Source organism: Phalangium opilio, unplaced genomic scaffold (genome assembly GCF_054372755.1).
Source record: "Phalangium opilio isolate 3A_F unplaced genomic scaffold, DU_Popi_V2 ptg000082l_1, whole genome shotgun sequence".
Lineage (NCBI taxonomy): Eukaryota > Metazoa > Arthropoda > Arachnida > Opiliones > Phalangiidae > Phalangium > Phalangium opilio.
Genome location: NW_028324189.1, coordinates 11,417,965 through 11,433,425, shown reverse-complemented (window position 1 = coordinate 11,433,425; position 15,461 = coordinate 11,417,965). Strand labels below are relative to the sequence as shown.

At 34.6% G+C, this 15,461-nt stretch overlaps 3 protein-coding genes across 3 annotated transcripts in view; all 3 read left to right on the top strand.

The window, feature by feature from the left end:
• The window catches only part of Nhe1 (Na[+]/H[+] hydrogen exchanger 1), a 115,251-nt gene that overhangs the window by 97,858 nt on the left and 1,932 nt on the right, over positions 1 to 15,461 (top strand). The window lies entirely within an intron of this gene.
• On the top strand, positions 1,757 to 5,546 carry LOC149651678 (zinc finger protein 341-like). The gene is made up of 5 exons (XM_089848675.1): positions 1,757 to 1,864; positions 2,048 to 2,134; positions 2,199 to 3,053; positions 3,162 to 3,340; positions 4,145 to 5,546. Exons 1-5 carry the CDS (start codon positions 1,834 to 1,836, stop codon positions 5,405 to 5,407), a joined length of 2,415 nt encoding a protein of 804 aa, XP_089704801.1. The 5' UTR covers positions 1,757 to 1,833; the 3' UTR covers positions 5,408 to 5,546.
• LOC149651677 (pancreatic lipase-related protein 2-like) lies at positions 5,660 to 15,435 on the top strand. The gene is made up of 9 exons (XM_089848676.1): positions 5,660 to 7,171; positions 12,780 to 13,060; positions 13,458 to 13,604; positions 13,686 to 13,794; positions 13,972 to 14,261; positions 14,332 to 14,533; positions 14,603 to 14,723; positions 14,841 to 15,038; positions 15,113 to 15,435. The coding sequence occupies exons 1-9, from the start codon at positions 6,979 to 6,981 to the stop codon at positions 15,210 to 15,212; spliced, it is 1,641 nt and encodes a 546-aa protein (XP_089704802.1). The 5' UTR covers positions 5,660 to 6,978; the 3' UTR covers positions 15,213 to 15,435.

Here is a 15,461-nt window from a genome sequence, read left to right as displayed (position 1 = left end):
GAAACCGTAGTTATTACTTAATTTGAAAACGACAAAGCCAGTCAAAGACTTGTAGAGAACAACAGACCCTGCTTGATCTAAGTTTCAGCCGCAATGTCTGTTAAGTATAGATCCAAAGACGTTACATTGGGCTTCAACGTTACTATTCCATCACCAAATTTGGTGTCCTTAATTTATAGGTCTTTGTTGACCACAACCCCATCAATGTTCCGCCTTAACACAACAAGGTAGTCAAAACCAGACTCTATTTTAAAAGCTTCAAAATTCAAGAAACGATAAAATAAATTCATGATGATATCAAATGGGGGTAAAAAAATAAATAAATAGAATTTTTATAGGATAAGCTTACTGACCATCAATAAAATATCTCCCTTCTCTTTAACTAAGAAGGAAGTTCCTCCTTTTCCTCTTTAAACAATAATTAATTTCCCGGGCCAAACACGCCAATAAATATCGTGTTTTTAATTCCTTAAAAAAACCTAGGAACTCTTCTTTTTTTTAATACCGAAACTTTTAATCCCTATCGTGCCCATGATCAAAAGATGGATCGTGTAGTGGAAAGAAGACCGTAGCTCGCGTGAAGCCTTGGTCTATGCAGCAGCCTTAATTGATTTAGGCCTAATTGCAAAGGCAAGCTTTTTTTCTTTACCCTTAGACTATGGGTTTGAAAGCCCTTCCTAGGCGCCAGTTTATCAATAAAAAAGAAGCTTCTCTAAGCGCTTTTTCCAACCTTTTTCCGTTAAATTCTTTTTGTTTAATTATCTGTAGTGAATCCACTACAAATTCTACGCGGGGGCGGGAGGGGGGGTAGTAAAACGAAATTTTTGTAGCCTCCTCCTTTCCCAGTTTCCAAATAAATAATTCCAGAAGATCTAAGAAATTTAAGGGTTAAAGACAAGTTATTAGGTACCGAAGAGAATTTATACACAGAAAATAAAATTTAACTTAATTTAAGTCGATTTCAAGGAGTTATTTCTCGTCGTCTAGGTCTATTATCTAATTTAGTTTCCTATGTTTTTTATTTTTATGTAGGTTTACCGTGGATTCCTAAAAACTTCCTAATCTATTCTAAACGAAGATCTCATAGTTTACGTAAGGAAAATTTAATAATAGCAGCGTAAAGAACAAGATACGAACTGAAAAGCAAGCTGTTCCCAAAATTGAAGGGGCTGAAAAGATTAAGTTTGTCTTATGGGAAATTTATCTCTTAAAACGATTCTAAAACTGAATTCTAAAACCTTTTTTCTTTTTTCATTATTTTTCAATTTAATGTTTGAAGACGTACGTCTTCCTCCAATCTTTTTACTTATTTTTCTAAACTCATAAATTTAAATTGGCTTTTGCTTTTTTTAAATCCATTGTTATTATTATGTTACTATTTGGGCAAGGGAATTTTGTTTGTCCAATCTTAATTTCTAAAAACTAAAAGCAAAGAAGTCCAAAATGTTCTTCAAATAAACTTTAGTGGTACGTTATTTATCTTGCGTTTTCATTACACTAAAAGTATATCCTTAAAATTAGGCCTAAAGGCGGTGGTCTCGATTCGAAATACTTTATCTCAATTATTCTCTTATTATCTAGTTTGACCAATTGTGTTTAAATCTTGTAAATTCTTTAATTAACATAAAATTTATAAATACCTGTTCACTTCAAGTTCCATTTCAAATTTATTGGTTTCCAATGTAGCTATCATAACGTTGGTCTATTTTAATTTGTAGATCATTAAAAAAAACTTCATTTCCCGCCATAGGTTCCCGCCAATTTTAATTCTTAGAACTGATGCCGCTATCTATCGGCGAATGAGTGAACTAAAAGTGTAAATAAACAGTAAAAATGGCGCAGCTCTTATTGGACGGTTTTACTGGTAATTATTATTAATTCTTAATTAATTTCTATTAAATATAACCTATACTGTTGCGAAGTTATATAATATTTGTCGTAGAATATGTATTGAATGTTACTGTGTATAATTTTTCCCGTTTAACTAAATATAAACTATAATTATCAGCGTTTCTCATTAAGCCTTGGCTTTTTTCTATACTTTCAGGGGAATTGTCTTCTATAGACAATACAACTGTGTATGTTCAGTCGATTTTAGATGGAAATAATTCGATTAATACTGAAAATCTAATAGGTACAATCAAAATTAATAGATTTAGAATTTCTTTACAATTTAAACGAATCATTTTACATAACAGAAACAAATGAGGATGATTTATTTCAATGTGGAGTGTGCAAGAAGCAATTTAACTCCTTAACTCTATTCTTATCACACAAAAAAGAGCGTTGCTCGTCTAATTTAACTGTAAATTCTTCAAACTACATCATACGTTCAGCTCAAAATGTGGATACAGCCTCACAAATTCCTAAAATTGTTACAAGTCCTTTACGTAACAACCATAACAATCAGCAACTTCAAATTCCATCTTCTCCAATGTGTATTTTTTCAAATGGCAGTTTATTAACAGAAGCTGACCTACTATCATTCGCCACTTTTGATAATATACCCGCAGGAAACCCAGTATCTAGCTCCTTCTCTCAAAGCTCACAAACAGAAGCCAATTATTCCGAATCGCAGATTAATTCTAACAATAAAAATGAATCTATGGAAAACATATCACTTTTATCTCCTAATAATGGTCAAAATGGTTGTAATAATTCGTTAGGCTTATCTCTATTAGGTACTGCCCTTATGAACAGCCCCTATTTACTCACTAACCCCACAAACCCTGAAGAAAATGACAGTGTAACGTTAAATTCGGCTCAATCTCAACCTAATAACATAATAATTGATAATTCTAAAGACGAGGAGGCTTTGATTATGAGTCAAGTTAGTCAGGGACATTCAAATTTAACTAAAACCTTAGAAAATATGAGCATAATTGAGGCAGGTTCGAGTAAAAATTCAGCAAGCTCAATTAGCGTTAATGGTATCGCAAATAAAGAAGTTCCTACAACTACACTACCAAAAAATGATAAACTTTCATGCCACTATTGTGGCAAATGTTTCACCAAAAATTTTGATTTGCAACAACATATAAGATCACATACTGGTAATTATATTTCTCTAAAAAACCTTTCACAAGTTATAAAGTCTTCTTTATGAAGTTTACAAGACTAACATCATTCCATCCAAAATAAAAATGTATAAAACATTTTAGGAGAAAAACCTTTCCAATGCATTGTTTGTGGTCGAGCATTTGCCCAAAAATCAAACGTCAAAAAACACTTACAAACGCATAAAGTATGGCCCAATGGTTTAACCAATACCATTCCTATAAAAACCAACGAAACAGATAGCAGCAAAGAAAATGACCAATCCTCGAATGACGCGAGCAAAGTAATACGAAATTGGGTCAAGGATGGTGGGGGGGATGCGTAATCTGAGGTAAATCGGTGGACAGGCTAACTGTGGAACGACTCGGGTCCGGTGGGACGCTAGAAATGGGGGCGAAATACTCGGAAAAATGGCGGGCGGTCTACGTCAGACGAATCAGGAAGACCGTCCGCCATTTTTCCGTCTATTCCTTCCCCATTTTCTAGCGTCCCACCCAGCCTGAGCCGTTGCACAGTTAGCGCAGGGAGCCCACGGGTCCTATAATTCCTATATTTTTGAACCAGTCCTATATTATCTTATAATTTCATGAAAGGTACTATAATATCCTATATTTTTGACTTAGTCGAAGTTTTCGTATATTTTAGCATCAAATTTATCAAAATTGAGCTGTTTTTATCGAGATCACATTTGAATAGACACCGAAATTGCCGAGCTCGCTTAGGATTTTTTATATATTATATTATGTTATATTTTAATTAAGTTCTTCTGAGTTTTCAAAGTAAAATCCAATTTGTTATTTTTAATTTTTTTTGAGATTTTTTCTACATAGTTTAAGCCCCAAAATTGTATTATATATGAGCATGTTTAGTCCTATATTTTCCTATAAAAACACATTTTTTCTCCTATAAAATCCTATAATTCCGGGAAAAAATTCCTATTTTTCCTATAAGGAATTTAAATTTAAGAGTGGGCTCCCTGTTAGCGTGTCCACCGATTTTCCCTCAGATTACGCATCCTTTCCGCCGTCATTCAACGCTGTAAATCTAAACCACCCCCAATATAAAATATCATTTTTCCATCGTACAGCTACTTGTGGAAGATACTACAGCTCCATTCATTGGAATCATATTCGAAAATTCTTACGCGTGCCCATACTGCCCTTTCAAAGCAAACTCATACTTCCTATTAAAAAGTCATATGAAAACCCATAAAGTCGAAAAAGTGTATAAATGTATATTAAGTAATTGCGCCAAAATGTTCAACGACTTGGATAGTTTCCTGGAACACGTAAAAACCCACGAGAAAGAGATGACGTACACTTGCCACTTGTGTAACAAATCATTTGACTCTTTATACAACTTAGGAGTGCATCAATACACCCATAGTCTTTACCCTCCATCAACCGCCAAACCCCCGACAAGATACTATCGATGCAATCAATGCATGAACAAGTACTCGACAACTACCGCCTTGGAACACCACATGGCCACGTCCAGTCACAACTACGTGTGCGCGCAATGTAATAAATCCTTTCCGTGCGAGAGATACCTTAGACGTCACTTACAAACGCACGGAGTCGAGAACTTACACGCGTGCCCAACATGCCAGAAACGTTTCAAAACGGAACAGTATCTTAAAGTTCATATGTTAATACATTCCGAGGCGAAACCTTACATTTGTAACCAATGCGGGGCCGCCTTTAACCGGGGTGACAAATTAAAACGTCATAAATTAACACACGATCCAATTAAAAGACATAAATGTCCGTTTAGAAATATCGGATGTCTCAAAGAGTTTAGTAGACCCGATAAACTTAAGGCGCATCTTTTGACGCATTCAAGTTGGGTGAAAGATCCGTACCATTGCAAATTTTGCGATAAACCTTTCAGAAAGAGATTTTTATTAAAAGCCCATCAACGCGCTCACGAAACTACGACAAAACTCGATAACGAACTCAAATGCAACGATTGTGATACCGCGTTTCAAGACGAAATTGGATTAAAAAACCATTTATGTCGAAAAATCGTAAGGGGAAATAAATTTAAACGTAATTTAGCGGCGACGACCAATAGGTATTTTCGATCAGGGGAATTTCAATGCATCGAAACGACCAAAAGTACCTCACGCGTTTATAACAGGCGAAAGGGTAGACCCAGAAGATGCGTCCCGCATATTCAAAGCTCTCAAAATCTAGGGGTACAAACTCCTAACAACGATACTGATATTCCAACAGCGCATATTGAAATTATAACGACAAATGACGAACAATTATCGAAAATGACTGTTATGAACTCGCAATTTGTTTCAATTTCTCCCAATGGAAATAAAATTAAGTTTGATTCTTGCTGAAATGTTATAACTAATTAATGTACTTGTTAATTCAACTCAAATAGAATTAATTTTTATTTCCTCGCATTCAAGAATGATTTGATTGAAAAATGTTTCAATTAATGCGCAATAAATTCAATAAAAAGTATCATTCATAAAACTACGTCTCATTATTTATTTTAAACAGAAAAACTCCGCCTATATCTCATTAAATTTGATTTAAAAAAGTGCGTTTTAATTTAAATTACCATTAGCCTAGCTAATTATATGCAACTTTCGTCGAAGTTACCTCCCATTTTTTCGAAGACTTGTTCTACTACGAAGCAGCGCCAATGTCACCTATCATTAAAATAATGATAGTCATTCGTTTTAAATGCATAGATTTATTTTCTTTAAAGATTTAAGATATAATTTAATGATGACGTTACTTTTAAAAGACTTGGAAATTTTTCTAACACCTCATTATTTATTTAATAAGAGTGGTTTTTTCCTTCTTTGGGAATACCCCTATGGCATTACAGATACAGAGTTATACGTTTGAAATTCAGTGACGCGACGTACATCGTATCGTATCTTAATTGGATTCTTATTTCAATCGCGCTTAAGTGTTATTAGAGAAAAAGATGTTTATTTATGCCAAATGCGTCAAAAAACCTAAAATCAACTCTGAGAAAAACAGGATTGGAAGACTTAAATTATCTTGTGGTTCGTTAAATTTTCCTTAAACAACTACTCAAATATTGCACCCAATATTGAACTTCTCCGATACAACAAAAGAATCAATATTAACTTAGTTAATAAACGTCTTCTACTGAATTTAATCTTTTAAAAAGAATGGGAAAATCTTCAGATGGTGTTAATATAAAGCGATGGTACAGTTTTAGGTGGTTCATCTTTTTATAAAATCTATTTGGTCCATAAGGTTTTTTTTTTCTTTTTGGGAAACTCCCTTGGTAGTTAGCAGTATAGTTAATATTAAAAATTACACAACCAAGACTAAATCAGAAAAAGAAAAAAAAATTATTTCAAGATCATCAAAGCGTGACCGAATTTCGTCGAAGAGGTGCTAGGACTAATAGCAAAAGAAGTTCCCCCTTAGAAAAAAAAATAAAAAAACTTAAAACATAGTAAAACTAGTTCTATCCCGAGCTCTAACTTAAAAAGCCAGTTTCTCTTAGCGAGGATGCAAGCAAAATTCGTTAGTCCTTAACTCCTTTAACAAGAATACGTGTTTAAATTTAAATATAAATTTTGGAAAAAAACAACCTAAATATTTCAATAATCGCGTAGTTTTTTCAGTAAATCTATAGAAAAATCCAATAATAATGGATGTATATCGTAGATTCGCGTTAGATTATAGTAAATAAACCGGAAATAAATCTCCGGTATCCAGTTGGAGATCGACTATATTTGAAAAGAAAGTTTAAGGGGGAGGGGGATAATTATAATATGTATGTCAGTGGTTTAAACTTAGTAATAATATAGCCTATCGTTCGTAAAAAGTGCGGGATTCAAATTTTAGTCGCAACTTAGGTTGTTGTTTAATAAGTGTACGGTGCGCGTAGCTTGTAATATATTGTTATAAATTTGAAATGAAACTTATATTGGGTCCGAAATTTTTAAGACTTTTCTGTCGGCCAGTGTTTTACGCCGCGTCGTTTACGTTTTTATTGCTAAATATTGTGAAAATCAAAATCGCCGACGGTCAATTATTGGGATTACCAATAATTCCAGCGAAACTCGATTTGGGGCCTCTGTTTTCTATACAACTTTCGCCCGATCAACGTAAGTATTTAATCATTTATGTATTTATTTATTTTATATAAGTTAATTATAACCAGGGTTGTTGCTTTTATTTTCCTTTTAAAAATAATATGATATTGTATTAAGCTAAAAACGACATGATCTAAATACGTCTTTGTGTTCCAATTTCTTGAATTGAGATGATGAGTCAATGTCTTAAATTATTAATCATTTTACGTCAGGTTATTAATTTAGGTAATTGGAACGTGTCAATTAAATTAATTAATTAAACTAGATTTAATGTCGGTAGAGTGTCCAATGACGTTTATATTTTATACTTGGTTTGGTATATGAATTTTTTGACGTTCAGACCGAAAATGTGTAAGAAAACGTGACTTAAAAGATCTCTAAATTTTGGGCGCGAAAAGAAAAAAGAAAAATCGCACGTGCTATTCAATTTTAATTTTCAATTTTTGGCGCGAAAAGAAGAAAAATCACACGTGCTATTAAATTTTTGGCGCGAAAAGAAAAGAAAAAAATCACACGTACTATTCAATTTTTGGCGCGAAAAGAAAAAAAGAAATCACACGTGCTATTCAATTTTTGGCGCGAAAAGAAAAAAAAATCGCACGTGCTATTCAATTTTTGGCGCGAAAAGAAAAAAAAATCGCACGTGCTATTCAATTTTTGGCGCGAAAAGAAAAAAAAATCGCACGTGCTATTCAATTTTAATTTCAAATTAGGCTTAACTCGTATGTAGGCCTAGTTCTTGTGATATTTAAACTTTAAAACGTATAGGGGTGCTACGCTATACAACGTTTCTTAAACTCTATGTCTAGACGTTCACGTAGGCGTTTATTCAAGTCACGTTAAACTCTGTGACCCGTGTTAGTCGCCCTAAAATTTCTTTAAAAAAATTTAAAATAATCAGGGTTTATTTTACAACACGTAACTTATGGGTAGAAAAAAAAGTTTGTTTATAAAGAAGTAAAAAATGAGGTCTCGGACATCCCTATTAAAATTCAACAGGCCGTAACCAAAACCCAGCTTAGCTAATGTTACGAAGAATGTGCAGCAAACTATTTCAATGTGAAATTTGAAAATAAATTACGGTAAACAAACAATAAACAAAATTGGTTTTATCGTGAAAACTGGCAATGTTTAAAAGCACAACAAATATATGATATTTGGAAGGGGAAAAAACAGCATGGTATAATTGAATTTTTAGTTGTTCGAGATTCACGCAAACATTTTAAATTTGTACAAATATGACTGGGATATTTGCGAGACAATAAACTTAACGCTAAGTAACTACTTAAAAGTACAGATACAGGAAGTTGCTTAATCCATCGAATACCAATACGGTTTACAAAATGTAATCTCAATGTGTATTCCGAGGCGCTAATCACTCACGGTGCACTGATTAGGGGGTGTAATAATTTTATCATTGTCAAGGATTACTTTGGAACAACGTAATGGAACATCATATACACCTATTACGTTGAGTGTTTGTCCCCTCGTCGTTTCCATGCATATTCAGAAGCAAAATTCTAAATTTACAAACAAATACACTAACCCGTATAAAACCATTTCTAAGCCGAAGCAAAAACCGGATTGCATGAATCTATTTAATCCCTCTTGAATATAGAATTACCATCTACATGCAAAAAGTGTGTTTAAAACACTTAAAAGTTTTAAGTTTTAGCTTCGTACACATTAATATCATTAATAATTTTATCAAAAACCTTTTAGTTAATTTCAAATATAATATTTCAAAGTTTCTAAAGTTGACGAAGAAAAACTCGAAGAAGCAAAGGTCACGCCCTTTTAATCGCGGAATAAAACGCGTGAGGTGTCGACCGCTAATTGGTCACTCGCACCAATTAGCTAATTAGTCACCTCTGTTTTTTTATAAATAAAAAACTATCTTAGGCTTAATTAAATAGTTAATGGTTATCAGATCGTTTCATTCTCCCTTTAAACTATTGGCGTAACTTATAACTTACATACTAGTGTTAAATATTCTTACGTAAATTAGAATAAATTCACATATATAAATACAAGCGTTCCATATTTAGCCAAAATATAAATGGGACCACACCCCCATAACAAACCAAACCATATAATCCATTGAAGGGTTGACAATTATAAGGATAAAACGGCGCACGGAAACCCGGTTTTATAATATTTAATCTAACAAGTAACACCCGTAAAAAATGGATTATTAAAATTATTTAACTTTTCTTGCGTAACCAAAAGAAAAAAAAAATGGAACACAAATGATTTTGTCTAAAAAGTTTACCTCTCTTCGTGGTTGGTAATATTAAAATCTTTTAGTAGTAGGACTAGGATATATTCTTCTTCCTAAACATTTAATTTCTTTGGTTCGTACGCCGCGTTACGCTCGAGTCCATTTTCGGACATGAATTAGACAAGGCAAGGCGGAAGAGATATTTCTTCACCACAAAATAAAAAGTACTTACAAAAAAAAAATAAAATACTAAACTAGAATGAATCTCCCCCGCCATTTAAAAGTGGCTAGGCCGGTAGTAAAATTGTTCCGCAAAAAATTCTCTTAAAATAGATTCACCACCACCACCTAAATAGGGAAAAACGTCTTGTTATTTCGCTGGGAAATTGTATATAGTATATACCGGAATTAGATATTTAATTAAGGCTAGTTTCCGATTTTAGATTAAAAAAAACAAGAAGTTTCTTTTTCTTTTCAAAAGTTTAGAAGCGTTTTTATTGGGTGGAAGTTCAAGTTATATATATAGGTATATATTTTTGGTGAATAAGGTGAAGGGACTAAATTTAGGAAAAGCATTTTTAGAAAACTATATCTTAAATATTTAGATTAAATTATAATTAAAGTGCTAAGCGTAGAAAATAGCACTGGAATAAAAGCATTGCGCTGGTTGGTTTTTAAAGCATTGTATTGGGTCCCAACTCTATCTCTGATTGGTTGGCGTTTTATCAAATGATTATAACCACACGCTTTTATTCGCAATAATTATCGACTCTACTTTCTATTCCCATTAAAATTTCTCTCATATAACGCTCTAAATATTAAAAATATAAATGAGATATCAACAAATAAATAACCAGGGTTCGTAAGAAATTTTTACATTGAAAATCCCTGACTTTTCCAGGTTATCTCTGACCAAATTTTGGCAATGTCCCTGACCATTTTAAGGTGTTTACCAGAGCCCACTTCATCACACCTGTCTCATATTTAGCATTGCTCGAAGCATGGTTTGATATACCAAATGAAATCCCTGACATATTCCTGACTTTTCCAGGTTATCTCTGACCAAATTTTGGCAATGTCCCTGACCATTTTAAGGTGTTTACCAGAGCCCACTTCATCACACCTGTCTCATATTTAGCATTGCTCGAAGCATGGTTTGATATACCAAATGAAATCCCTGACATATCCCTGACTTTTTAGGAACAACTTTTAAATCCCTGACTTTTTAGGAACAACTTTTAAATCCCTGACTTTTTCCCCTAATTTTCATATCCCTGACTTATCCAGGTTCCGTACGAACCCTGATAACTCTGAAGTATGTTACGCTTTTATTCGCAATAATTATCGACTCTACTTTCTATTCTCAGTAAAATTTTCTCTGATATAACGCTCTAAATATTAAAAATATCAAGAACGAATTCAGGATACCTGGATTCGTTCTTGTTGATATCAACATATAAATAACGCAAATACTAAAAAATCACATAATAAAAGATAAATACAAAAAATTAAAGTATCTATAAAGCTTTTTTAAATTTATAAACATTCTTCAATAGTCAAACTATTTAGTTGAATTAACCTGAATTGAACCACGAACAACCAATAACAATGAAATGAAATGAAATTATATTATACAATTGAACAATTTAAATTAATCAATTGATATTCTAAACGCGCAACAACGCACCGGAATCATAATAAAAAAACTAGTCTTTTTTATCAAATTAAAGCATGGCATTGATCTACTAAAAATTATCTGATGAGGGGAACCTTTTACCAACGACAAGTTAGACAGGGCGACGCTAATGGTTTTTACTAGGTGAAGGGCACCTTTATTACAGAGCGTATACTATACAAAAGGTAGTATATTGAACTTCCGATACGGTCTAAGGTCTTCAAGCGTGTCATCGCGCGCCTATTTAACCCTAAACTCTATAATATAATGGAATAAAACATGAACTCAATTTTATTCAGTATTCTGAGCGAGCATTCTGTATCATGACATTCGCGGAAAACGCGACACAAAAAACAGCGTTAAAAATCATCTATTAGAATTTCAGATGAGGCCTTCCACATTTAAAAAAGTGCTACTTAAATAAATGAAGGGACACAAACAATCTCCATCTTCTCTCCGTCTCGTGAAGCTGGGGGCGTTAGTAACGTCAATAAAGTTCGCTCCAAAAAGGGGGAGGGGAATAGAGAGGCTTAATCTGCCAATATGTCTGTTAGTAACGCTTAGATAGCGAGTAGCGACGTGTTACTGGGCGTGACCAGGGTTCTAAAGAAGTTAAACTTCTAGCAAGAAGCGATATCTAGTTTATTAGGGAGAAGGTATAAGATGCCTAAGTATTCGCGCGCCATAGTCCCAGTCCCCCTTTCAAAATACAAGGGGGGACGTAAAAAGAGGCCGGGCTATTTCGCCTCTCCTCAGTCGGAAAATATGACTTTAATTTTCGTCATTCGCGTCGCCGCGCTGACGTGAGTTTTTAAGAACAAATGAGATGCTGGTTGTAATTTAGAGGCGGGAATTAACTCCGGACCTAGGTTTGGAATGGAAATAAAGCTAGAAATGTGGCGAATTTATACATTCTCCCTAGTAAACTAGATATCGCTTCTTGCTTCTAGCGAATCATTTAAGAATACCTTTATGAGGAAAAATATCTCAAAATTTATTCGACGATGATTCTGGTTATAATAGTGATTATTTTCAAAAAAAAAAAAAAATAGTCATAATAAATGTTGCCCTAGAAATATTACAGTACAGTAAAAGCTGTATTGTACATTTCAATTTCTCTACTTGAAAAAAAAGCACCCCCAAACAATCATAATAATAACTAAATTATATGTTATATAATATCTTTGAGAGATTATGGGTTTAACTATAACGATACGATTCTGTATGTAATTTTTGTTTTGGATGCGTGATTTTGTTTTTGAAACTTTCATAAGAAAAAACACCTTCAAGGAATGAATTTTTATGTAGCCCTAGGGACTAATAATTTATATACAACTTTTCATTTTTACGGGTGATTTATAATTAGTGCAGGATAATTTTGTGGGGGAGTTAATCGCCCGTGACGTTAAAGGAGCTGTCCGACCCCTCTCTCCCATTTTTACCCACCCGCTATGGTAAGTTCTATGAGGAAGATTGTCGTTTCATTGCACAGCCCCTTTAAGGTGTCTTTATATTTTCTAAAGAATTTTAATCGCAATTAACTCGGTAATTAAACTGTCACGGTGTTTTTGGGCCAGTTAAATTAATGGTCAAAAATGGACTATATTTTAATAAGGATATTATATACGGATTTATTTAGATTGATAACGTTAATTACTTGGTTAAAGAAGAAGAATAATAATTATGATTAAACCAACCCTTTTTATTTATTTTTTTCTATATAGTTAGTATAAACAGCACCAAGTGTCTGGGACCATTAGGATGTTTCAGCAATGGGCCCCCATTTCAGCACCCCATAAAACGACCAATCAGTTTGTTGCCCTACGACCGAGTTTCCTTGGATGTTAGGTTTCAACTTTTTACCCGCAAAAATCCCAACGAAGCCGAAGAATTATTCGCCGAAAATCGCCATGTCCTGAAAGATTCGTCCTTTGATCCTTCAGAGGATACCAAAATAGTGATACACGGTCTTATGGACGCTATAGTCACTGGCAAATGGTTACTGGTAAGTTTGTCCAGGGATAGATTTAATTTTAGAAGTAGGAATGGAGAACAGAATAATCTGGGCGCACGTCAAAGTCCCGGACCCCCCTTCCACGGGACTGAGGGTATGAAAGAAGAGGCGGGTCATAGCGACAGAGGTAAAACAGGAATTCCGTATTTTTCGCCGTCCCTGTCAGCGACGTCATCAAAACGTACTTTAAGTGAGCCAATAAGATAATTTAAACTTTTCGTTACGTATTGGAGGGAGGGGCTCTATACTGGGCTTTGAGTAGGACTGAAGTAAATACTAACCGCTCACCATTCCTACTTCTAAAATTAAATCTATCCCTGGTTTGTCTAAGCCTAAATTGCAACTATACTTCAGGGTTAATTAACTAACAGTAATTTTTCTCAATTAGCATATCACCAAAGAATTCCTTCTAAAGGACAATTACAACGTCATAGTTGTGGATTGGGCAAGAGCTAACCGTCTACCCTATGAACAAGCCGTCGCAAACGCCAGAGCAGTAGGCGCTGAAGTAGCACTTTTAATTCGAGCTTTAATAGTGAGTTCTTTCACGGCTAATGAAGTTTAATCTTAATTAGAACCGATTTTCGATTGAGATTGCATCATTAATTCATTTTAGAAACACGTGGAAGCCGATCCCAAAAAGTTTCACCTAATTGGACATTCTCTTGGGGCCCACGTTTCGGGTTACGCTGGCGAACGAATCAAGGGTTTAAGAAGAATTACTGGTACGTCCCGCTCAAAAAATACCAACAAAATGGCTTCCAAAAAAAAAACACAATTCACAAAAACCCTCGCAACTTTCTTAATATTTGACCGATTTTGACGTAGTTGGTTCCGTTTTGAAGATAAAATTTCGCTCTACACGAATTTGGGACTAATCTTTTCTTATTTCACAAATACAGGGCTGGATCCAGCTGGACCATACTTCACGGGAACGGACCGCGAAGTCCGTTTAGACAGTACAGACGCTTCATTTGTGGATGTAATACACAGCGATTCTAGCACCTCAATATTATCCGGTCTGGGTATCATTGAACCAATAGGAGACGTGGATTTCTACCCGAATAACGCCAATAGGCAACCGGGTTGCCAAAAAATGCCAGGAGTATTTTCTTTCTTAACTCAAGGACTGGCGGAGGGGTTACGCAGAGCGGCTACTTGTGATCATCAAAGAGCGATTGACTTTTTCATCGTAAGAAGAGACATAAAATACGTTTCAAATGTGACAAGAGAAATTAATGTCATTATATTAAATATTACAGGCATCTATCAACAATAAAGATTGCGAGATGGTCGGAATAGATTGTCCCGATTGGGAATACTTCGTCAAAGGACGCTGCGGAGATTGCGAGCGCGACGGAAGCCGATGTGCCCTAATGGGTGCCGAATCGGAAAATCATTCTAAAACGAGTTACAAGAAAAGGAGGTATTTTTTGAGAACGAGTGGTGAAACACCATATTGCCGTGAGTATATCCCAAAGCCCGGATTTATAACCACCATTTGACTAATAACCAATTAAACCCCGTTGATAGTTCACCAATATCAGGTGACCCTGACGCTTGAAGATGACCCTGATGCCAATATAGTCTCGGGTGACGCGTTTGTCACCATAGAGGGAAGTAGAGTTCGACTTAGGGCCCGACTAAATGAAAAGTAAGTAGCTATTTCTTGTAAGCGTTGATTGCTGGTTCAATTGGGGATCTAACTAAGTCTATCCTGGACTATTATAAAAGTTAACTAATCTTAATCACACTCCCCTTTTTTGTTAAGGCTGGAAACTTTCAGACCGGGCTCCTACTACACGTATCTCATCGCTAGTCGACGAGCAGTTGGCACTTTTAACAGCGCCACATTCCATTGGAGCAAAGACCCCATGGAAAATTACGAATCAAGAAGCAGAAAACCACGAGAACCCCAAATATTTGTAAAACAATTAAGGATATCTCCCCTTGAAATCGGACACCGAAGGTAGGCCCTATTTATGCCCAAATTTTTAAAAAACTGAACCTGAAAATTAATACCATAACCCATCCAACTTACAGTGGTCGAAGTATGGTTGGTAGTCGGGCGTTATGTCCGGACAAGAAGGAACCAATTCACCCCAATCAACCGGTTCTCTTAACAACCAATGGCAACTGTTGAAGAATACAAAGCGAGTAGTAATGATAAGGAACCATGACGAATTGTTCAAAAAAAAAGAATCTACCTTGGGTGTTTTTAAAACTAGCTTTAAATAATTTACCTTAAACAAGACGAATTTGTTTTTAAACAATACGGAGCTAATAACCGCTCAATTTTACGCGGCATATTGTACCTAGATAATATCTCGCAACATTGATTTTAAGAATAAAAACCAACAACAAAATAATTTTAAAAACGCGTCATGTTATT

Coding starts and splice junctions, on each gene's coding strand:
- LOC149651678 (XM_089848675.1), top strand. CDS start 1,834: ATGGCGCAGCTCTTATTGGACGGTTTTACTG. Junction 1,865..2,047: donor CTTATTGGACGGTTTTACTG/GTAATTATTATT, acceptor CTATACTTTCAG/GGGAATTGTCTTCTATAGAC. Junction 3,054..3,161: donor ACATATAAGATCACATACTG/GTAATTATATTT, acceptor AAAACATTTTAG/GAGAAAAACCTTTCCAATGC.
- LOC149651677 (XM_089848676.1), top strand. CDS start 6,979: ATGAAACTTATATTGGGTCCGAAATTTTTAAGACTTTTCTGTCGGCCA. Junction 14,262..14,331: donor GAGCGATTGACTTTTTCATC/GTAAGAAGAGAC, acceptor TAAATATTACAG/GCATCTATCAACAATAAAGA. Junction 14,534..14,602: donor TGGTGAAACACCATATTGCC/GTGAGTATATCC, acceptor CCCCGTTGATAG/TTCACCAATATCAGGTGACC.